The 22,332-nt window shown below is 42.0% G+C and overlaps 1 protein-coding gene across 4 annotated transcripts in view; it reads left to right on the top strand.

Moving 5' to 3' along the window:
- PDZD2 (PDZ domain containing 2) overlaps positions 1-22,332 on the top strand; it is a 91,355-nt gene that overhangs the window by 47,361 nt on the left and 21,662 nt on the right. For 3 of the 4 annotated variants that reach the window (XM_061363238.1, XM_061363235.1, XM_061363239.1), the window contains 12 exons: positions 3,272-3,383; positions 5,261-5,409; positions 6,380-6,499; positions 8,972-9,086; positions 10,869-10,942; positions 11,104-11,329; positions 12,371-12,488; positions 14,738-14,870; positions 17,875-17,956; positions 18,901-19,004; positions 19,736-19,904; positions 21,045-21,835. In XM_061363238.1, the coding sequence (XP_061219222.1) occupies positions 3,272-3,383; positions 5,261-5,409; positions 6,380-6,499; positions 8,972-9,086; positions 10,869-10,942; positions 11,104-11,329; positions 12,371-12,488; positions 14,738-14,870; positions 17,875-17,956; positions 18,901-19,004; positions 19,736-19,904; positions 21,045-21,835 (2,193 nt within the window). The remainder of the gene's footprint in view (positions 1-3,271; positions 3,384-5,260; positions 5,410-6,379; positions 6,500-8,971; positions 9,087-10,868; positions 10,943-11,103; positions 11,330-12,370; positions 12,489-14,737; positions 14,871-17,874; positions 17,957-18,900; positions 19,005-19,735; positions 19,905-21,044; positions 21,836-22,332) is intronic. The other variant, XM_061363236.1, reaches the window with a different exon arrangement.

Below are 22,332 nucleotides of genomic sequence, written 5' to 3'. Positions count from 1 at the left end.
CACCATCACTTGATCCTGGAGCTACTTAATGAACTGGCAAAATGAGCTCTATTTTTAGACCTCCCTCCAAACTACTGTGCATGTTAAAGCTTCCCTTGTCCTTAACGCCAGGGTGGTGTTGGGCAGGATTTATTGCTTTAGTTTAATAAGAGGCGTACAGAACTGAAATAATAAGCTCCATTTCCTTGAAAGTGAGGAAAATTAAAATGGCATGGTTAAATCTGGGCAGCCGTCTTGAGACAGTAAAGCGATATGTTCATGTGTGGCCAGAAGGATAAGGTGGAGCTGGGATTTTCTTCTTGTCTAAGTTATGAGAGAGCCAAAGATTACAGACGCACAACTTTTGGGAGTTCTCGCAAGCTTTATGGATTGGATTTCTTAAGTGTTTTCTGAATAGGATGAAACTTTTGGTGGTTTATTAGACAAGCTCAACAACTTAGACAGCTGAAGTGTCTTCCTCTATGTGTTTATAAATGATGTCAGAAAAGTATTTTCGCTAAAATGAGAGAGAAACACAGACATAGGTGATTTAGATGTTTTTACTTATTATTGTAGTCTGAAACCAAGTTCGATAAAATGTAATTTCAGGAAGCTACCGCGAACGCCTTGAGGCTTTCCTTGGCACTGGTATTTGCGCACATATATATACCCTTCTGTGTATCACACATGGGGTTTGGAGGTTTGCTTTCTGTAGGCTCACAGCCTCCAGGATTGCACAGAGTTGAAGGGGAGGAACAGGGTGCACAGTCTTAATGCAGGTGGCAATCATCTCCTGCTTTTCTCACACCCCAATAGACAGAAATGTATGTAATGCCAGAACGCATCCATACTTTGCCTCTGTTGCACAGTCAAAATAAATAAAAACAATAAAAGCTCCAAACCTTGTGTAGCAGAAACACAAGATGTGTCAAATGGGTCACTCCTGAGCCCAAGCTCTGGGTGCAAATTGTCTGTGGTAGTGGTGATTGCAGCTTCTCTCTGTACACTGCTGCAAACTAATTCAATTTCCCCCCCATGCTCTGAGCTGGAGGAAACAGTCCAGCTGGCAATTATGTGGTCTCATCAGGTGTAACTGCACGTATCCGTATGTGCCACAAAACCAAAACTGCTCTACAGATCTGGACCCAAGCTGGGTTGTGCTCTGCTCCAGAAAAGGTTAGGTTGGACCCACCGCTGTCTGTTAGGGTAGATAAACAGCAAAAGTGGCTTCTTTGGTGAGGCACCCCTCTTGTTTTTCTTCAGCCTGATGCTTCACATATTTCTCCACCACAGAGTTAGTACTGCCCTGAGTACTGATTGTTTTGCACACCTTTAAAACCATCAGCTATATGATTTTTGTGTGTTTGCACAAATACTTTCTACCTTTGTAAGAAGTAGGCATTTTCACTGTACACTCTTGATACTCTCATTAAAGAGTATTTTCACTTGTATGGTAAATTACATCATACCTTTTGTGTGATCCATGAAGTCCTGGCTCACTTCCAAACACTTCCTCTGTCTTTTGGGTATATCCCTATCTCTCATAGAGAGAGTTTGTGGTGCTTTGGCTGTGGGCTAATCCCTGATGGTTTGGGTCTCTTGGGTGGGTTGTGGGATCTCATTTCTTGATTTATTTTTTTTTCTGGAATCTTGTGCCTCATTAGGATTGCCAAATCATAAGCTCTTGTTTTTTCAGACTGGTGTGGTTATTTTATTCTACATATGAATGTGATTACATGGAGCTGTGATCTGCAAAGCTTTGATACTAGAATTGGACTCTGAAGTAGTCACTGCCATGCCTTGAAAAATCAACAAGAACTAGCTAGGTTGTGCAAGCTATGTGTCAATTACATGTAGCTATTCATGTTAAAGGGAAAGGAATAAAAAGCAAGTTTCCATTCCAGCCTCCTGTTATCTGCCAGTTTTAAGTTTTCCTAAAGTTTTTACTCTTTGAAATGAAACTACGAAGTCTAGACTCTCTGCAAAAGATAAATTTATATCTTCCTTGGTTTGGGGATAAGAGGAACTTGGAGATAGGAGATAGGTTCTGGGGAAGATTCTGCTAGTTTTAAACTTGAATAGGGGAAGTAGAAAGAGTGTTCAGTCATCTGGGTGCGATATCTTTTAAGCTGACTTCTAGCAGTTTATATAGTACATTAAAATTATAGTGCAACCAAATCGTTGTACAGGGAATTCTGTGATCCTTGCCGTGAGCTGTCTGAATAATCACACAGAGGATGCATGGTGGGTGATGGGGTGAAAATGTATCACAGTATCACAGTATGTTAGAGATTGGAAGGGACCTCAAAAGATCATCTAGTCCAATCCCCCTGCCGGAGCAGGAACACCTAGATAAGGTTACACAGGAACGTGTCCAGGCGGGTCTTGAATGTCTCCAAAGAAGGAGATTCCACAACCTCCCTGGGCAGCCTGTTCCAGTGAATGTAGAAGAATGAGTATCTCCAAGGGGAGTGTGTTCATGATCACTGTGGAGGGGCACATCTAGGATAGGGCAGCTGCTGTCGCTCAGTAAAGGAAGCAGCACATGGAGAAGGAGGTCACCAGGCTCTGCCACAGGGCACGGCTTGAGGAGAGTCTTTGTGGGCTTTGTACAGGGGCAGCTCTGGTCATCCCTGGCCATGTGGCCATGCTGCTGCTGCTCATTGTCACCTTGTATTGTCACCTCCGGCTAGGCAAACATGGAGGTAAACAGGCTCAGTGTATTTACTCAGGGTGGCAGGGGTTGCTATTCCATGTGCAAATTTAAGTTGAGCATTTCTGCTGCTTCTCTTGTAAGTGCTTAGCTATATAATTTTCGTAACTTTCTGTTAAATTAGCTTTTCATCCATCATACATTGGTATTCAGCTCCAAACACTATCAATAAAATAACTTCTTTCTAAAGTGTTCTTTTTCACTGTGATGTCTCTGGAAGCTTGCTGAGCTGAACTAACTGCAATAAAAGCAGCATTAAAATTTTGTTAAAATGCATGTGGAAGCACCTGAATGAGGTGCTGTTGGTGCTGGAGGCATTAGTGTGGTACCCTGCAGAGGATCTCTGTCCATAGTGAGCTGTAGCTCTACCCACTGGTAAAATTTACAATAACAACCATAGGCATTGTGGAAAATTACTTGCAGAAATGTGTGGTGGCTTAATATAATGACATGTTTTGGAGAAAAAGATTATGTGCAGTGGAATTTTCTGACCCTTAGTAAAAATGAGAGGAATTCCATCAACCTTTCAGGTTTACAACTAAATAATTATAAGTTTTTTAATATTTTTTTTTTTGTTAGGTAATGGAAACTGAGAAATCTCAAGATCCAGCTTGTGCAGAAGCATCCAAAGGAAGCAACCCAAGTCCAAACCTGGGAAGTGGTATACTGAAATACAGAAGTCGATCCCAAGGTAAAGCTGGGTTGCTAAAAGATACCAATTGTAGAATTTTTATGTTGTGTATTTATTTTAACTGTCTAAAAGGGAGATAGGATTTCTTTCCTTTGGAGATCGTATTAGTTTTATTTGGAAGGGAAGTCCCAGCCAGGTCCCAGCTAGGGAAGTTTGTGTTCAGCCTCCTGAGCTGAATGGACAGAAAGATGAAGCTTTTTTTCTTTTTTTCTTCTTTTCTCTGCCTTCCTCCCTATATATTTCACTGTGTTCTGATATTGAGGTGGGGAATATATTTCAGTATACCATCATCAAAATACCCAATATGGCAAATACTCCCTAGATTTTCTATTGCTTTGCCCCCAGGTTTTAAGAGTAACCCGTATGCAGCGTTCCATCATGTTCTTATTCCTGTTTCTTTCTGAAGCTCCATCCCTGCTGTCTCAGCTTAATTTAGATTTACTCTGATATTTTTAGCATCCTCCAGGGAGCTCCTCTGCCTGTAGCCCCTGCGGCTGTGTGTTGGAGGCTCACTGGGGATCTAGCCCTGGTTCCTGTGAGTGCTGATGGCCCTGGGCTGTGGGTGAGCTTGGGCTGCAGTGTGGGAAAGGAAGCTGCATTCAGAGATGGTCAGAAAACACAGAAATATAACTGTTCTTCTAGAAGAAGAGAGGGAGGTGTGACAGGAAAGGGTTAACTGTAAGTGCCAGGAGGATTTTCAAATGAACAAGTGACAGGATACTGGGTCCTGCCAAGGTATCTGTCCTGGCTGTGTGCACCAGCAGCAGTGCCCTGTGTGCCCAGAGAAGGAGAGCTTTAAAACCAGAGGTAATTTTGCACTCCAGAGCAGGGAGTGGGCTTAAACTGCACTCTTGGACAGTGGGTCCAAATTCTGCCTATGGATGTGGCAGCAGAATTGCTTTAATGCTGAGTGAAAACAAGTGAGCGCCCAGCTCTGTGCTCCTTCACTCCTTGGCACTGGCAGTGATGCTTGCAGTCCCTGGGCAAGGAGAAGGTGGAAGGAAATGGGTTTGGGGATCTCCTGGGCAAATTTACAGTGGGTTCACCTCAGCCCATGACTTGTGAGCCCTGTCCCCAGAGTAAAGACAGGGAGGGCAGTGAGGATGAGGGGAAAGCATATCTGTTCCTTTCTGTGACAGCACAAACTTAGAGTTGGTTTAAGGTAATCTTAACACCACATAATGAAATCCAGCTTGTGTGAATTTAGCCTGTCTGTTCCTTGGGTTTTCAGCTGTAAAATATGGGTTAGTATCCCTTCCCTGCATGGCAGGGAAATCGCAAGGATAAATGTTCGGGAGCTGCTGTGACTGGGGTTCCTGTGGGGACCTCAGAGAAAATGAGGATTGGAGGAGCCCTGGTGTGAGGAGCAGGGTACTCTGCGGGTAATTACAGGATGTCCTTCAAGACAAATAATTCTGTTTCTTACATGAACTCTGCACTCTCCTCCTCTTTAAGACGACTAGGATCATTGCCAGAAGGAAAGAAAATAGCATTTCATTGGCACATTTTTCCTTTTTCCATTCCAGAAAAATTTCCCTTGAAGTGACGTGACACCTCCAGAAATGAATACTGCTACAGTGTCAGGTCTTTTAATTTTAAATAAATGAAGCTGAGAGCTTAGTGCACTGGCAAGTGCCATTGGGTGAGAACAGCTGAATTTCTTTCCTGTCCCTAAGATACCAGCTCAGTTATCTTCCGCTTTTGCTTACTACCATGAGCACCAGTGCTGTGGAGTTCAGCATCACTGAAGGATCGTAGAAAGCTTGTGACAGCAGGAGGAGATTTTTAGTTGGGGATAATCAAAATCATAGCATGCTGGCAAGAGGATAAAGTGGCTCTGAGATGTTTGAGAGATGTGTTTCTGTGGTTTTCCCAAGGTGCTGGATCCCGTTTGGAGTCCGTGGGAGAAGACGATGAGCTGATGGTGGAAAATGGAGAATCGACTTACGAAATAGCAGTGAAATATTCCCGGGGTGGAAGAAAACACTCTCTGCCCCAGCAGCTGGAGTCAGCAGGAGCCAGGCAGGTGGGTGGAAAGACAGGGTTGGCTCTGAGCATCTTGCTGTGCTTGGTCCTCCAAGATCTGTCTGGAGCTCATAGACATGAGAGTAGTGAAACAAGGCCATGTAGGTGCACGGTAGGGACAGAAACCAGGCCTGGACCCCAAAATGGGATGCGTTGGCCACCTACGGAGAACTTTACTCCGAGGATATTGAAGGGGGCACTTCATGCTGTGGCTAGAAGATCCCAAGACTGATCTTACAAGAAGGGCCTATGAGAAAGATGGAGAGAGACATTTTAGAAGGGCCTGTTGTGGTAGGACAGGGGCTGATGATTGTAACCTAAAGAGGGAAGATTCAGGCTGGATGTGAAGAAAAAAACTATTTACAATGAGGGTAGTAAAATCCTGGCACAGGTTGCCCAGAGGGGTGGTGGATGCACAATCCCTGGAGACATTCAAGGCCAAGCTGGATGTGGTTCCGGACAACCTGATCTACATGGAGATATTCCTGCTCATTCCAGGGGGGTTGAACTAGGTGACCTTTGAAGGTCCCTTCCAACGCAAATTGCTCTATGATTTTGTGTGTTCCAGTTCCAGAGATGTGAGGACTTGAGCCAAAAAATCCTGCTTCTCTTTATTTTAGTGATTTAATGATGAAGGCTTTTTTCTTTTTTCCTTTATTTCTTTTTTCTCTTGTAAAACAGCTAAGGACTTCAGTATATCATGAGGCTACCCTTAATCTTAATCTTTTTAATCTAAATTGTGACTGGTACATTACAAAATGATCCTACTGTGCAAAATGCGAGAAAATTACTGTGGCAAGATTCACTTTGAGTGTAATGAGCTAGGATTTCATACCTTGAACATTTTTCTGAATATATCTGTAAGATCCTCCCCTCCCTCTCTCCCCGACACATGCAGTTTTCCTGGTGTTATATCCTACTGCCTGTGCCAAGCAATGAGAGTGACTTCCCCTGTTTGCTATGTTTGTTAGGACTACCATATAGTGAAGAAATCCACCCGTTCCTTCAGTGCTGCCCAGGTGGAATCTCCATGGAGACTGACCCAGCCGTCCATCATTTCCAACATTGTCCTGATGAAAGGGCAAGGCAAGGTGAGGATTTCTGCATGTGGCTGGTTTCTCACATGTAGCAAGAGCTGAGGTTTTAAGAGTTGTCTCCCATTGCCTAGGACTTCCAGCATTCTCAAGGTAGCCCATGATAATAATAATAACAACGATAATGATAAACAAATCCCATTTTCAACTGTAAATGCCAAAGTTACACCTGCAAGATGCAGGAGAAGTGATGTTTGTGTCGCACACTTGACGTGGGGTGTCATTCATTCTGATTTGGGGCTCCTGGTCATTACTGCAATGCCAAATATTGGTAATGGATCTCTAAATGTACATGTTCATGCAAAGCTGGTGCACCTACAGAAAAGTACCTCTTTGCATGTGTATTTATGGATGGCATATGTTATCTGTGTGGAATCTGGATACAGTAAAAAAAACATCACTGCAAATTAAGCATTAAACCCAAAGACAGTTTCCTGGTTGGCTGATTGCTTGTCTGAATTCTCTGGGTCAAAGAGCCCTCTTTTCTTCCCCCAGTAATATGTTTGCACGTTTGCTAGGTACCAGCTGGCTGAATGCTGACAGAAAATAGACAAGCATTAACCTAGGTGTATATTGTTTTCCCTAATCTAATCCACAGTAGTATTTGGGCTGTCATTTAAATATGCTATAAATATGCATGTCCTTTTCTGTAATAACTCTTTGTATTCATCAGATGGATATGTTTTGGACTAAAAAGACTTGTTTTGACTTTTAAGCTCAAATGCAAAATAAATTCCTTGTTGTGCTTTGAGTTCAGCAAAAAAGTTAGAAATAGTGGTTTCTCTGGGTAGGTTGAAGTATGGTTGCTGTATCTCGTGTTGTTTTGGGAGCTTCACGTCTTTAATGACATTTCCAAATGAATATTTCCTCATTTTCCACATACACCATTTTTTTAAATCCTGTTTTTCTCATAAGAATTAGATTATTCCTCCCTGTGAGATAAGCCACCTTCTCCCATCTTTCTGCAGTTAGCAGACTCTAGTGAACATCAACCACCTCAAGCAGCTGCCATTTTAGGTGCCTTTCCCCCACCTTTTGAGTGATCACCTCTGTTAGGGATTCCACTACAATTTTTGCAGTAGCATTTGCTTTATGATCTTTATGGAGTCCCTGGACTTGAAAAGGATTTCCACAGAGACACCATATTGCTGACTAGGAGCTAATGTTTACCCTTGGGTTGTCATCTGTAGGTGGACATGCAGGGGGTGTTTTTTACGTTGTGGAGTGACCACACTTCTGCATGAAGGTGGGCTAACGTGGGAACTGTTGTGCTTTGCAGTTGTATTTCTCCCACCATATCGCACATTGCTGGGGAAGAATTGCTGTGTCTGTGCAGAGGCATGCCAGGAGCCTCCTGTTTTCTATAGGATGCTTTGCAGTTGATAATTGCACAGTGAGCAGTTATTTTGTGTTGCACAGTGGAGATGCTTCCTTTGTAGAAATTGGTGATGTCATATCAGATTACTAGAAGCTCAAACTGTGGTAGTCTACTTTACATTCAGAGTAAAACAAAAGAGCTGGGTGTTGTATTGGATTGTAAACACAGTGCCTACCCTGGAAGCATCCCTCAGCTGGAGAGCAGTGCCTGAGGCACTAATAATAACAGTGGCTTCAGATCATTGAAGCACAGCAGTTTTCCACTTCCCTTGTCCACCTGGTCGGTGACTTTTCTCTTTATTCTGTAAAACACATGTACAGCAGTGACAACAGAAGGAATATGGGGCAGGGAGAGGTGAACTGAGGAAGTAATTTGGCTGGGAAATAACTCAGTAGAGAGGGGAAAGGTTCATTCTGCTGTGCTCATCCCTTCCCTGATCAGCTTCACAAGATGGTCCCGCAGCCAGCCGGGGCAGTGCAGGGGTGAGAGCTAATAGATGGAGCCCTGGGGAATGTATTGATCTGGATTTATTTAAATACAACATGGAACATGTACATTTTTAATTATTCTGGAGACATGAGTGTGGCAGCCCCCCCATGGCAGCCCCATTCCAGCTGCATTCCTGACATTACAGCACTGACCTTATGTCATGTTCTTCAGCTTCTATTTTTTTTTTTCTTTCCTGAGGAAATGTAGGATCTGTGGCAGCAGAGAAAACTACAGTTAATCCTGGATATAGATCTCAGGGGTGGAAATCTACTGTCTGTCAATTTAGAAGCAATGTGTTACGGTTTTTAAAATGCAAGTAGGATAACATAAAGCCATTGGCCCAGTGGATTTTTTTTTAAAGTAATCTCAAAATAGTATTTTTGCTATTTCAGCTTAAGGTGCCTGCTGCTACTTTTTTGGGCTGATAAGTGTGTTGGTATTAGAGTGAAAGCAAATGAGGAAATGCAAGCAGAGGGTAAGATGGCAGTGCAATTCATCAGAAGCTTTTAGGTTTTCATCTTTCTTTTGACTTATTGGCAGTCTTTCCCACACAGGTATTAATAAAGTAAGGTGCCAGCTGCCTCTTCTCCCTTTTTTTGTAGGGTCTTGGATTCAGCATTGTGGGAGGTCAGGATTCTGCTCGTGGACGCATGGGGATTTTTGTGAAGACTATATTCCCAAATGGAGCAGCAGCTGCTGATGGAAGGCTTAAAGAAGGTACAGTAGAGACAATTCAACTACATGTAAAGGACCACAGTGGGATATTATTTCAGTCCAGCAGTAAAACTCCAGTACGACTTTATTTAGGTACCTGGCCATCAGCAAGAGGCTGTGGAGAATGTAACATACCCTGTTTGTCCATCCTGGGAAGGTCATTCATAGCAGTTAACTTGATTATATTGCAGATTGAGAAGGGCAAACTACAACATGATCATTTGTTTTGTTTTGTTTTTCTTCCTCTTCAGTGAACTTTATTTGCCCAATACATAAGCTGCAATTCTTCAACTGGAGGGGGTTACTGATAGCTGTGAAATGCATCTATCGAACCAAGATCTGGCTTTAAAAGGCTGGTCCAAGAAGGGGTTATATAGAAAGACATGCTTGGGAGAGACTATTCTGGGCCATTGTGCTCTCTAAACATCTTGGTATGATTTTGACATTTATCAACGAGTAAGCGTCATAACCAAAAAAATAGAAGAGGAAAGATGGTATTGGCAGTAAGATCATGTGGCTGGTTGGGGAAGCAGTTATATCCTGATTTTATTACAGCTTTTGCAGGCTTGATCTCTGAGCTGTATGTGTAACCTGCTCTGTGTTCGTTTTCACCCTGGTCTGAGTGCTATGCCAGAAAGACAGACAATTACTCACTGCTGAAAATACAAAGTGACCATGAGTTTAGAGTGGTGGTTAACAACTCTTCTGCAGCGGTTGCATTGCTTGTCTTTTACAGAAAGCTGCTCCTGTGTTACTCCTCTCCTTCTTGTATCATCATTGCCCTCTTTAGATCTCATCACACTTGTATTTGAGGCTGTCTTTGGTGCCAACTCCCACACTTGCTGCTAGAGGGAAGCTTGTGTCCCTGTCGTATGGGTTGTGCACTCACTGTGGGAAGCCAAGAAGTAGCACCTGTCCCATAGCCCCTTTGAAGGCTATTCAAAGCTTGCATTCTCTTTATTAATTTATTTAATTATTTGTTTTTACTGGGCCAGGAAAGGAGAGGAGAGGTAACTTTGTCTGGTGACATTGGCTGTCTAATTTTACACATGTGGAAATAAATTTGCAGAACATGAATTTGGATAATGATGAACCTCTTTTAATAAAATGAAGGTAGATCACCATAGCTGTGTGTAAGAAGTAAGACCCAGAGCCTGGAAGCAGGTAGAAGTATGTTGGGATGTGTTCACTGGGGTAAGAAGATTATGTGATGGGATGTGTTCCGGGGCTTAAGAAGGGGATTTGCTATTGTAATGTATGGGCTACATGCTTCTCCATCCACAGGCATTTAGTAAGATGACATATTTGCTTTCTGCACATGGATGGAAGGTTAATTTTCTCCTAACAGGCTTTGGAGTGACATGCCACTGTGTTTAACTTACATTTCTCCTATTGATGTTCATAAAAGAAAGAGAGTTTTATAGTCTCTTTGTGTTCATAAAAGAAAGGGAGTTTTATAGTCTCTTCGGACTTCCATGTTATGAGCATCTATTTTCAGACTTCAGTTAAAATACATGGTGTTTCAAGCATGTTTGTTAGTATGAAAATGCCAAGTTAAGGTTCTTTGCTGAATAACAGTCTTTACTCTGCTAATTCATCACTATTAACTTGTAAAGGCATTAGGACAAGTGAAAATAAACTGAGAACAGTAAAAGGCTTTTTCTGAACAGTTAATTGGAATCTTTGTAATAGCAGGTCGCCTTACATACAGGAAAAGTGTTTTTTTTTTTACATCTCTGTATAGTCTGTATATTGCTGACTTACTTTTCTGTATCTAATTACCAGGGGATGAAATCCTAGAAGTTAATGGAGAGTCTCTACAAGGACTGACCCATCAGGAGGCCATTCAGAGATTTAAGGTAACGTGGATGTAGTATGGAGGAGATTCATAATCCTCTTCAGTGCCATTTCATACCTTCAGCTTTACATCCTTTAGCTGCCACAGATTACTGTATTCAGGTTTACTGGCAAATGCTGGTGTATCGTGATGCCTTATTGGGGTTCTCTGATGTCTCTCCAGCAACTCAAGAAAGGTGTGGTGACCCTGACAGTGCGCACGCGGCTGCGCAGCCCGAGCCTCACACCCTGTGTGACTCCCACCTTGCTGAGCCGCTCCAGCTCCCCCAGCTCCAGTGCTAGCGGTGGCATGCCAGCCCCTGGTGCTGATGAGGCAGACAGTTCCTCCTCCAGCCGCAAAGGACCTGGCCCAAAGGACAGGATTGTCATGGATGTGACGCTCAATAAAGGTGAGGGTCTGTTGAGATGGGGTTGGAGAACAAATTCCTGTGTCTTAGGGGAGGTTTTGGGAACTTATTAGAGGCTCTAGTACCCAGGGAACCTACCTGTGTCCATCTGATCTTGAACCACAGGATGGGGGAGAAAAGCAGAAACTTCTGAAGAGTTCCCCCTTCCACATTTTGCTGCTTCAGAGTCAGCAGACTATTAACAGGTAGCACTCAGTGTCCATGCTGCTGAGAGAGGGATGCTGTGAGATACTGGGCAAAATGTGAATCAGCCTCTCAGCAGCTCAAATGGTTGTGTCCTTCTGGTAAACAGCAGCTCTGGGTAAGGCAAAGCTCTGTAGAGTGCTTGAAATTGGCCAAATGAGCTGTTCTCCTGCATAAGGGTTGCTCTCATTATTAATAATTACACAAGATAAATTTAGAGGATATGCTGTATGTGGTACAACAAATATGTCCATTCCAGAGGCTTAAATCATGCTTATTTTAAAGGTTGGATTAAAAATTTGGAGAGAGAAGATGAGATGTTCAGCAATTCATATGTTAGGAATGATCTTACTTGAAGGAAAGCGAAGGTGAAGTGTACAGAGGTAATTACTGAACCAGACAGAGATAATGCCTTACCTTTCTTCCTGCCAATTTGCTGAGGAATGCCATACCTATATATAACAAAAGGGAGCAGTACGGTTGGCAGCATCTTCTGTACTCATGTTTTTTGCAGTGATCTTAAGTGACATCTTTATTGCGTTGCTGCCCCCACTTTTTTGTGCCTTGGACCAGATCAGACCTTGTGTGACATTTCCAGGCGGTTCCCACGCCACACAGAGAACTTTCTGGAAGTGATGGATCTCAGAAAACAGTCATAATCAGATATTTTCAATCCTGATTTCCACTTGTTGGTCTTGGCTTCCTGACTGACTGCACTGAAGGCCAGCCCTGAAACAATGCATGAGTCTTGGTCTTAGATGGGATGTGGAAACACAAACATTTGTGTGTCCTGTGTGATTGCAATCTGCTACTTTTCTTTGTACTTCTTGTTTTTCACAGAGCCAGGGGTTGGGCTTGGCATTGGTGCTTGTTGTCTCACGCTGGAAAACAGTTCTCCAGGAATATACATTCACAGTCTGGCCCCAGGATCGGTGGCTAAAATGGATGGCAGATTAAGGTTAGTTAAAGCAGAAACATGCTGGAGTGGTTTTACAATAAAATTGTTTGAGATTTTGTTTTCACCAATGGGTTGATGTAGCATGGAGGGGATTTATACTTAAAGAGTCGACCAAAAAGAAAACATTTAAATAAAGACATTCCAAAGGGGTATTAAATACCCAGGAAACATTATTCTGTGTGCTGGAAGCAGCACGATCATTAAGGTTGTGGTTGATTTTTCTTTTTTAATTCTTTATACAGAAAGCTGAGCCTAATAGTACCCTTTGAGAAAGGAGAGCAGCAAGAAGTGCAGCCTCATGTCTTTTTATCAGAGCTGCAGCCAGAGACCCCAGACTGGGAGGAAATTTGCAGAGCTCTGCTAAAAGCTCAGTCACCTGAAACTCTCTTGAAAAGAGCTGGGGGAGATGTTCTTGCAGCTGATTGTGCCCATGGCTGCAGCAGTGCTTTTCTGCCCTTACTGTCAGTCTGGCAGGGTTGCTGCAGACTGAACTGCCCGTCTCATTTACTCTGTCATGGAGTTCAGATGTCTTTAACGAACTGTTAGAAAGAGAAGCAATTGGTCCCTTGTGCTTTAGGTTGGATTAAGTGGCAGAAAGTTATTTGCTGTTCCTCTCCTGGAGGCTTCATTTCTAAAAACCATTGGAGGGAATCTGCCACCTTTCTGCATCCTTGAGTAAATGCTGGTGGGTGCTGGGAGCATCACTTGGGAGGGGAGGCTCTGCTGAAGAGCCAGTGGGGCTGCGTGATCCGCCCTGAACATGTGGTGTGAGCACTGGTGCAGAGAGGCTCAGCAAATGCCTTGCTTTCGCATTAGAACAGAGTGCCTTTCTGTTTCCTTGCTTACCAGGAAAACTGTGATAGAGCAATTGGATTTTTTGGAATAAGGGAAGAAGATAATTTTGTGGTGGTGTCCCTGCCAAAGCCCTTTAAAGTTCCGACCGTATAGAAATGTCTGTAGCAGACAGTATTTAATGCCAACTTGCTTTCTTGTAAGCCTCTTTGGAAAAGATTGCAATGCTGGTTGCATCTGTATGTAAGAGCTGTATCATTTATTAAGTTTAATGATTGATTATATCCAGGCATGCTTCCCAGATTTCTAGCTTGCTCCTTTGAGACATTTGCTTCTGTTGTCCCATCAGTGGTTTATGGCTCCATAGCCAAAACTTAGAGGATGGTTTTGGTTTTTTGAAAACTTTGTTAATAAAATACTGGCTTTAGAATACCAGAGAGGTTTGAATCCAGCTCCTCCATATCTGAGCTTCCCTTCTCAATGATGTGCCTGTGTAAATAATACTGTATATGTACATGACTGTGCATTTCTAATAGCTCTGTAAATCTAGATGACTGGCAGAGCACCAGCATGATTACACAACCAATAGGTCACCCTTTGCTTTCCTGAGCTTGTACCAGATGTACAGGTTACTGAAGGCTGCCACTTGCTATTGCCATTTTGCCTTTGGCATGTAGACTCAGTGTAAATTTATTTCCATTGTCAAAAGTAGCCCAATATAAATCAGCAGTAGTAGATTATTTGAGAATGTCTGTTTAAAGCAAATGCCTTAGTAATTATGAGAATGCTTTAATGATATCCCTAGCTGATGATCTTTTCTTTTAAATAGTTGCAGATGTCTAAGCATCATGAGCAAGAGTTAGCAAATCGGGAAAAAAAAAGTAAACAATATGTGCTTTCCTTTCAGATGAGTTTTTGGTGCTTGTTGATTTGGGTTTTGTTGTTGGTTTGTTTGGTTTTTTTCTTTCTAATGGGCACTGTATCTTAATTTGAAGCATTCAAGCTTATCTCACTCAATTTTCTCCTGGAGTAATTTCATAAACTCGTATTTAAATCGTTTATTTCTTATCAGTGTGTTTAGTGTTATGTAATTCAATATGAGGGAGAGGAACAGCCCATCTGAATCTAATTTTTTCTCTTTGCTCAACAAGTTTCAAAATGCAGAACTGGAATCAGAAGTTTGCTTCCACCCTAGTCCAAGTGCAGCCAAATATTCTCTGTTGATTTAATAGGATTTTTAGCACTGATGTTAAGTGCAGAAGGGATCTCTGCACCTCCCTCATGAAGTCAACAGGACTTGAAGCATTCACGTCACTGGAAACAAGACGAAGACTGGGTTCTTTGCACGTCAGATCTTTTCCAGACACTTGTATATTTGAAAAAGCTTAGCCATCAGTTGAAAGCACAAATGCTTTCGTAAAAAGCAGTTGTGATTAACTGGCTCTATCTCTCTGCAGCCGTGGTGACCAGATCCTGGAGGCAGATTCAGTGAGCCTGCGTCACGCAGCATTAAGCGAAGCCTACGCCATCCTGAGCGAATGTGGTCCGGGTCCAGTTAGCCTAATCATTAGTCGGCATCCTAACCCAAAGGTGAGGAGTAAATGAGTTAGTGTGTCTGGTTTGTATCTGGTGCTGTAATTTAAGTCTTGGTGTCAGGAAAGCAGCAAATGAAGAATATTGGAGTTTCTTCTCTATGGCATGTGTTGTGTAGTAAGTCAGGATTGTAATGATGCCTTCCAGTGTTGTAAGTTGTACCAATGCTGGACTGTCCCTGCTGTTTTTCACTTAAATCACCCACTGATCAAATGCAATTTTCCTGAAACTACTTGAGTGAATGTTCCCATCTTCCTCAGTACTTGGACCAAGTAAATATGGCACAGGTCCTCCTGTTCCTAAAAGTCATTTTGCAATTAGCTTGTCTCTGGGTAGAATATGAATTAAGGCCAGGAATATAAATATCAGCTTATTGAACTGATCACCTATCATAAAGTAGTAGGAATACTGTTTCTAAAAAAGTAAAATCTGCCCAAAGATCAAAGTTTTCCTTCAGGAATTAAAACGTGAATCAGGAATGTACTGCTACTGTGAAATCTGTGCAAGGGCAATTTGGAAAGAAGGCTGTGTTTACAAAGTTGAGTATTTTCAGCAGTTTTAAAAAATTGATGATAGAAGATAAAAGCCTTTTCAATCAAGCTATTGGGAATAACAACTTCTTTTATTTCAGTATTTCAAAGAATTTTATGAGCATGCAAAACCTTCCTGTTTAAACAGGAATAAAGCTGTAAAAATATTTGCATTAGTAGGTCCAGAGAGCGCTGACTTTTAAACTCCTAACTACAAATGGAGACCTTAATAAATCCGTATCTAGGAGAACTCAGGTTTCTTATTTTATAATTAATTGCATATTTTCTGCTAAATCAAATATACAAACAATAGACAAATAGGGGTCTGCTGCCCAGAGTTTTTTATCATTGCTGCAAGGCCTTGTGCTGCTAAAAAGAAAGAGTCTGTGGTTCTGTTAGTTAAAGGTAAGCATGAAGGGCGTAAGAATTGGGCTTATAGCCTAAGATAACAGTATTTCAAGGAAGTCTGTATGCTGTGCTGAACTAGCACAATGGTTCCATTTGATTGCATTATTAAGGTATATAGACTTTTGGAGAGGCTCCATGGAACCTGCCCTCTATTCTCCATACTTCACCTTGCTGTGATGGTGACTAGAAACTGAGTAAGTGACTTAACCAGGTATCTGCTGAGGAGATGAACTGCGTTAAGCTAATTGCTTGTTATTACTCAGTAACAGAGGGAAACTATTAAGTGGCTCCTATTGCAGTTTTTCATAAGTGATATTTAAAATTACAACAAATTCTTTGCCAAGAAATGCAAAGCTAATTCTAAGAAAAGCTTAAAGTTAAGCTGAGTGACCCTAAAACATTTTTTCCTCCTAGGCAGTATTGAATCCACAGTCCCTCATAGCTGAACCTCTGAAGGAGTGTCCATATGGGCACGTATGTTTATCATCATGCCACTGTCATAGAATCATAGAATGTTTTGGGTTGGAAAGGACCTTAAGATGATGTAGTTCCAACCCCCTACCATGGGGAGGGATGCCTCAGCCTAGACCATGTTGCCCAAGGCTCTGTCCAGCCTCTTCTTGAACACTGCCAAGAGTGGAGCATTTTTTTTCTGACAGCATGAGGGATCTGTACACATGTGTGGCCATTTTATCTTGGTTTTGTTTTATTTTGTTTTGCTAGGTCTTAATAATACTTCAGCCTGTGGAGTGTAGGTAGGAATTAATTAGCTTGTCCGTCTCCAGTTTGATCTGCCTTAGGCATAGAGGATCCTAAAAATCAAAACTAGAAGAGCTTGCACTAGTGTGGATTTATGTTTAGCTTTAAACCGATACTGCACCCTTTCCAACACCTGGTTTCACTCCTGGGACATCTTGTACCCCAAAGTTTGTGTAAAGCTCTTAGATCACACTCTCGAGGCTTGGTCTGTGTCCTGTAGGAACTCCCTGTGCCCCAGGAGCCGGTAGGCTTTTGGTTTGCTGTAAGGTCATGCCACAGGCTGAAAACAGAGATGTATTTCTACAAAGGCTCATGTTGCTTTGGATGTTTTTATACTTAATGTCTTATTCTATGACACAAAAGGTCCACAGTACATTTTGTTGCTGAATACATTCACTTTAGTGTTTTCATGTACTTCCAAGAGCAATACCACAAAATTTTCTTTCTTCTTATTATTCTGAGTGAATGTGGCATTTAAACTATGTCTAAACTGCTGAGTTTGCTTAGAAATCTTTCAAATCTTCATGGTTCAGAAAGATTCAAGTTTCTAGTCCCTATTTATGCTGAATTTTAATTCATGTAAAGCAATGTGCATAGGAATTATTTTTGACAGAGTTAACTTGCTTTCTGTTTTTAAATATATGTATTCCTGTAGACTAGTTGTTCCTGTTATAAAGTTACATGGAGTTTTCCAGTAATAAGAATTAAGTGTATGGCACTCATTCAGAACAAAATTAGCAAATATGGTAAACCAGTATTTATTCTTAAACCAGAGAAACATGAATTACCGATTACTGATTTAGGTTTTCTTTTTAAAAGCAAGGACAAATGAAAATTAAAAAGACAGCTAATATCACGGGAAGTCTGGTATTCTTCCGGTAGGTTGAGTGTAGAATATCTTCGGTTGCTGATGTGTTCTTGTACAAAGCAGTCTTTGTCTATTTTAAAGTAATATTTTCTTGATAAATCAATGTACAGCATTTAATTGAGTTAGAATTGTGCTGTAATGGCTTCATTTGATTTCTTTAAGTCTGGCTGTTTTATTTGTTTGCATAATGTGGTGCTTGGACGTGGTCTTCATGAAGTCGGCAGGCTTCTGCCTCCTGGTTTATGCAGGAGAGTAGCATGGAGGGAGTCTGAATCAGGGGACTAGGACTTAGGAGCTCTCAAATAGGTGGTCCTTACTGCATCTTTATAAATAGTAGCATACCTGGAATTAGTCACCTATTTCTAGTGATAAGTGGTCAGACTTGCATCTTCATTTTGCCTACTCAGTTTGATCTCTGTCTTCCACTTGACTTCAGGTTTCTGAGCAGGAGATGGATGAAGCAATAGCACGTACTACCCACCGAGAGAGCAAGGATTCCAACTCCTCTCACGTGTCAGGTAGCAGCGTGTTTTCTCCTAATACGTGTCCTTGTCCAACTACAAGAAGGTTTAAGGACATCTTCTTGGGCTCCCCAACATCAATATTTTGAGGACCCTCAAAACAGCAGAACAGTTTAGTAGGTGTAGTCACTCTGTCCACTTGCAGAAATTTTATCAAGACCATCAGGTTTGACCTTAACTTATACTACTCTGTTTTGCTAGGTTGTCATGATCCAAAAGTAGGGTTGCCAAGAGATGGTTGCTTTATCCTCTCTCCAAGATTAATGGGAAGCATGTTGTCCTTGTAAAGAAAGGACAGGATGAATCAACTCCATCTGTGTACATTTATCCACATAGGTGGCAAAAAACACACACAAAAAAGAGAAAGTATTGTTATGTCCATTTGAAGAAGTCTGGATATTGCGTACTGGACTGTGTTTTAACTGGCTTTTAATCTTTGGGGTCATCTCAAAAACTGAGTGCTTTGGCATTTGCCTGATGTTTCTGAACTCTAGACTTAACACTTCCTAAAATCTTACGGATGAAAGCAAACTCTTGGCAATGGCTGAGTGACTAGCAAGGTGATTTTTGGAAAGAAATGTTGGATTTATGATTATCCCCTTTATATATGTGTCAGCAAGACCTTGCCAGTGGCTACTAATTTGTCTTCTGAGGTTGCACCTAGTCAGCAGCATGCTCCAGCATGTGAGGAAGATCCTCTCCTGCTTGTCTCTTGTTCATAGCCCTGTCCTAGCCCTCTCTGGTGTAGCGTCTCTGTGACTTTATTTCACCTGATCTGACGGAAAGCTTGTGAAATGTTAATAAATCTCACTTCAGGAAAGCAGTTTGGATAATAGGTGGGATTAAGTGCAGTCCCCATCTCAGAAAGTGAATGAGGAGCTGGTTTGTATATATAGTCCACAGCTTTAATTTTTGGCACCTAACTAAGCTGTGTTTAACAGGAGCTGTACAAAAAAGTCCATCTCCTAGTGTGAAGGTCAAACAAGGAGAGACCTCATCTCCCCTCAGCTGGACTATGAAACGTTTCCTGGAGCCAGCAAGCCGGGTAAAAGAATTAGATGCAATAAAAACAGCGTCGGCTTCACATTCAGCTTTTACTTCAGCTCTTATTTGAAGATCTGTGCTCCTTCCCTGTCACATGGGAAGTGTTTGTTTCTTACAGCATGTGTTTAAATCATGGCAGCAGCAAGCTCCTGTTGGTATGCCTGTAGCTTTTGGGAGTGATGTTCAGAACATGGGAGAAAGAGCTGTGGGCTCCCACCTCCTACCACCTAGAGGCACCCCTGATCTCTGGGACACACAGAAGAGGTTAGCAGGAGAGACCTGAGCCTGTGGGCAGCAGGCTGAGTGCTTGGTCTATTTATATAGCTGTTGCAGTGGGAAAGTCTCTGTTTTATCCAGGAAAGACAAAAAAGTCATACAGACTGTGTCCAGAGGTAGAAGCCCTTCCCTTCTCTCAGTGCAGAAGGTGCGTAGAGGGAATCACACAAGGGAATGGTTTTATTTCCTGTCTGCATTGAACCACACCTGTAATGCAGTGGAATTTGGAGTCCATTGTTATTTACTGTAGTGGCTAAAAATGTATTAATATGCAGCATCTCAGCCATCCAAGTTTGACAGTTTGGCTCTCAATGTACTGACAAGCGCTCTATTTTAAAAACCTGCTTTAGACTTCCTTTATTGACATGGAGATGTGAGTGGAGTTTGTGGTGGTTGCACGCAGGCAGAGGCTTTAAGCATCGATGATGGCCGGTCACCAGGTTCAATTCTTTTCAGCAGGGATCTGTCAGCTCTGAGGCAGAGCTTTCCCAGTACTTCTCACATGACAGTACAAGCCAGCTCCCATATTCTGATGCTGTAACAGGCTCCTGTGATGAAGAGCAGCTCCGTCAGAAGAACAGAAGCAGTTTGTTGGATGATGGTTCTCTTCTTCCTGGCAACCTGAGTAAGAGACGGAAATGTGTGAGGTCATTTGGCTGATGGGGTGAAAGTCACTGAGCTGGTTTGCTTTACAGGAGAGCTGTACAGCGATTCCTGTGCTGGTAAGAAGTGCTGGGCAGCGTGGTACAAGCTGGTGCTCATCATATTAAATTCATACTGGAAAATGGAGGGGGTTTGCAACAATGCACGTAAATGCCTGTTTCCATGGTATTTTGTCCAAACTGCTGTTCTGATTATGTGAAAATGACTTTATTTGATTGGTTTGGCTGAAACTGGATTGACAGCACTGCACTTTGGGGTTTTTTTAAAATGACTGATGATCACCTGATTGATGATATTTAAATGAAAGTGTTCGTAGCTGTATCAAATACACCGTTTCAAAATGTCATGTATAGCAGTGTAAAAACAATCAAATGTTCAATTTGACATGAGATATTTTGCACGTGTCTTTGTCCCCATAGTTTTTAACTGAAAGTATCTTACATTTCCTTAAAGACCTACCCCTGATCTTCACAAAGGTTATTGCATTTGTTCTGCCTTTCCTATGCTTCTTAAGTAATGTCTTTGTCTACAGCTTATTTTTCTCTAGAAATTCATTCTTTAATGCTTTAAAAACATTTTTTATCTTAAAATTCCCACTAAACAAAGCAAAAAAAAAAAAACAACAAACCACTTTCTACAAAATAAGATGTAGTTCTTTATCAGAAGAATGTGAAAAGAGTTCTTCGGCTAATTAGTTTTTACTTTGAAACTGATTGTGTCTTTGTTCAGGAAGTCATTTTTCGCTCTCTCCTAAGTTGACACAGGCAGTCCTGAACATAGATTTAAGCAAAATATGAAAGAAACTGTCTTGTTTAAATTAAAACACACATGTGAATTTGCATCCCTTTGTGTCATAGTCATAATTTATAAATAAACTGAAAATAGAACCAGATGTGCCATGAACTGATTCTGAGAACTACCCATAAATTGTAGTGCTGTCTACCATCTATCTTGTATTGTAGCTAAAGGGAGAACATGAAAAACCTGTTTTTCACTTTGTGAGATGTTTAGCTTCCCCCGCGAACAGAGCCACATGTAATCTGCTGCAATCAGATGCATGGTATTAAAAGTCATCTATAAATGCAATTTTTTTTTCCCCTAGCTGCCAGAGAAGCAGGAGTGGCAAAAGCAAATGGTCCGACTTCTCCTAGTAGTGGGAGATTGTCCAGTCTTCACAACAAGCATGTGGAGTCTGTCCGACCGGGCATCCTCAGTGACAGCCCCAAATCTGCCCGCAGCCCCTTTCATCGACAGAGAAGGGTTGTGTTCTATGATGGTGATGTCAGTGATGATGATGAAAGTTCCCACTTGCAAAGAAACCAGAGGGCCAAGACCCAGGAGGATCCTGGCGTTGTCATTACAACCTCATCTGTAGAAATCGATGATGAGAGCCAGGACAGTGGGTCACCTAGATATAGTAGCACAGAGACATCTTCCCCTGTCTTCAGCAATTCTGTGGAGTCTGCAGACAGCACGCTGGAGCAAATTGACTCTCCCTTCTTCCCCATCATAGCATTCGATTACTCAAGTGTGCCTGAAGTTCGTCTTGGCAGCCTGAGTCTGAAGGAGCTCCGGGAAGCACAACTTGAATCTAAGAGATCCCCAAAACTTGAGCACAGAGCAGTCACGAGAGTGAAAAGCATGATGAGCACTGAGTGCCGAAGCCTTCAGAGGCAGAGGATGGAGGAGCATGGCTCTTATAACAAGCCTGTTGCAAGGATGCTTCCTCACAGCAAGAAGTGTGAAGCACCAGACGGAGCTGGGCAGGGCCAAGGTGAAATAGTCACCTTGGTTCGCAATGAGCACGAGTCATTCGGCCTGGATTTGGAAATCCAGGCCATGCCTTTAAAGGTTGTTGTCACAGGCCTGCGGCCAGGTGGAGCAGCAGAAATGGTAATTTTTTAATTTGGGTTGCCTTGTTGTGATTTGCTTCTATTTTTCTTGGATTATTATGGTTATTATTGTTATTAAACAAGTCATCTATTGATCACTTGTTTAACAACACGTGCAAGGGACATGTTTGCTGGGCAAAATGTCTCATCCCACATTGTTTGGAAACTGCAGTTAAATTAAATGCTTCTGATTTAGAAGCATACCCTGGCTGATCCAGAACTAAGAAAGTCAAGAAGCAGATCTACTGAGATGGACTTGCACGTGCTCGCACTCACAGTTTTGAGAAAATACTATTCTTTTGTTTCTTTTCTTTTCATCAGGAGCAAAGACGAAGTAAATCCTGGTGGTGAAAATGTTTATTAATATATATTATCTTATGTGCATGTATTCCTGTGTTACATGAAACTGGTACCAGGAGACCTTAGGTGCTGGTGAGGTTTGCCAAGCACCATGGCAGTGGTGGTAATACACAGCTCTTCTGCATCTCATACATGCAC

This window comes from Neopsephotus bourkii, unplaced genomic scaffold, assembly GCF_033783945.1.
Source record: "Neopsephotus bourkii isolate Nb327-2 ecotype Australia unplaced genomic scaffold, CSIRO-AGI_Nbou_v1 NB_1148, whole genome shotgun sequence".
Classification (NCBI taxonomy): domain Eukaryota; kingdom Metazoa; phylum Chordata; class Aves; order Psittaciformes; family Psittacidae; genus Neopsephotus; species Neopsephotus bourkii.
Note: the sequence above shows the minus strand (reverse complement) of the source record. Positions and strands in the feature narration are given on the sequence as shown.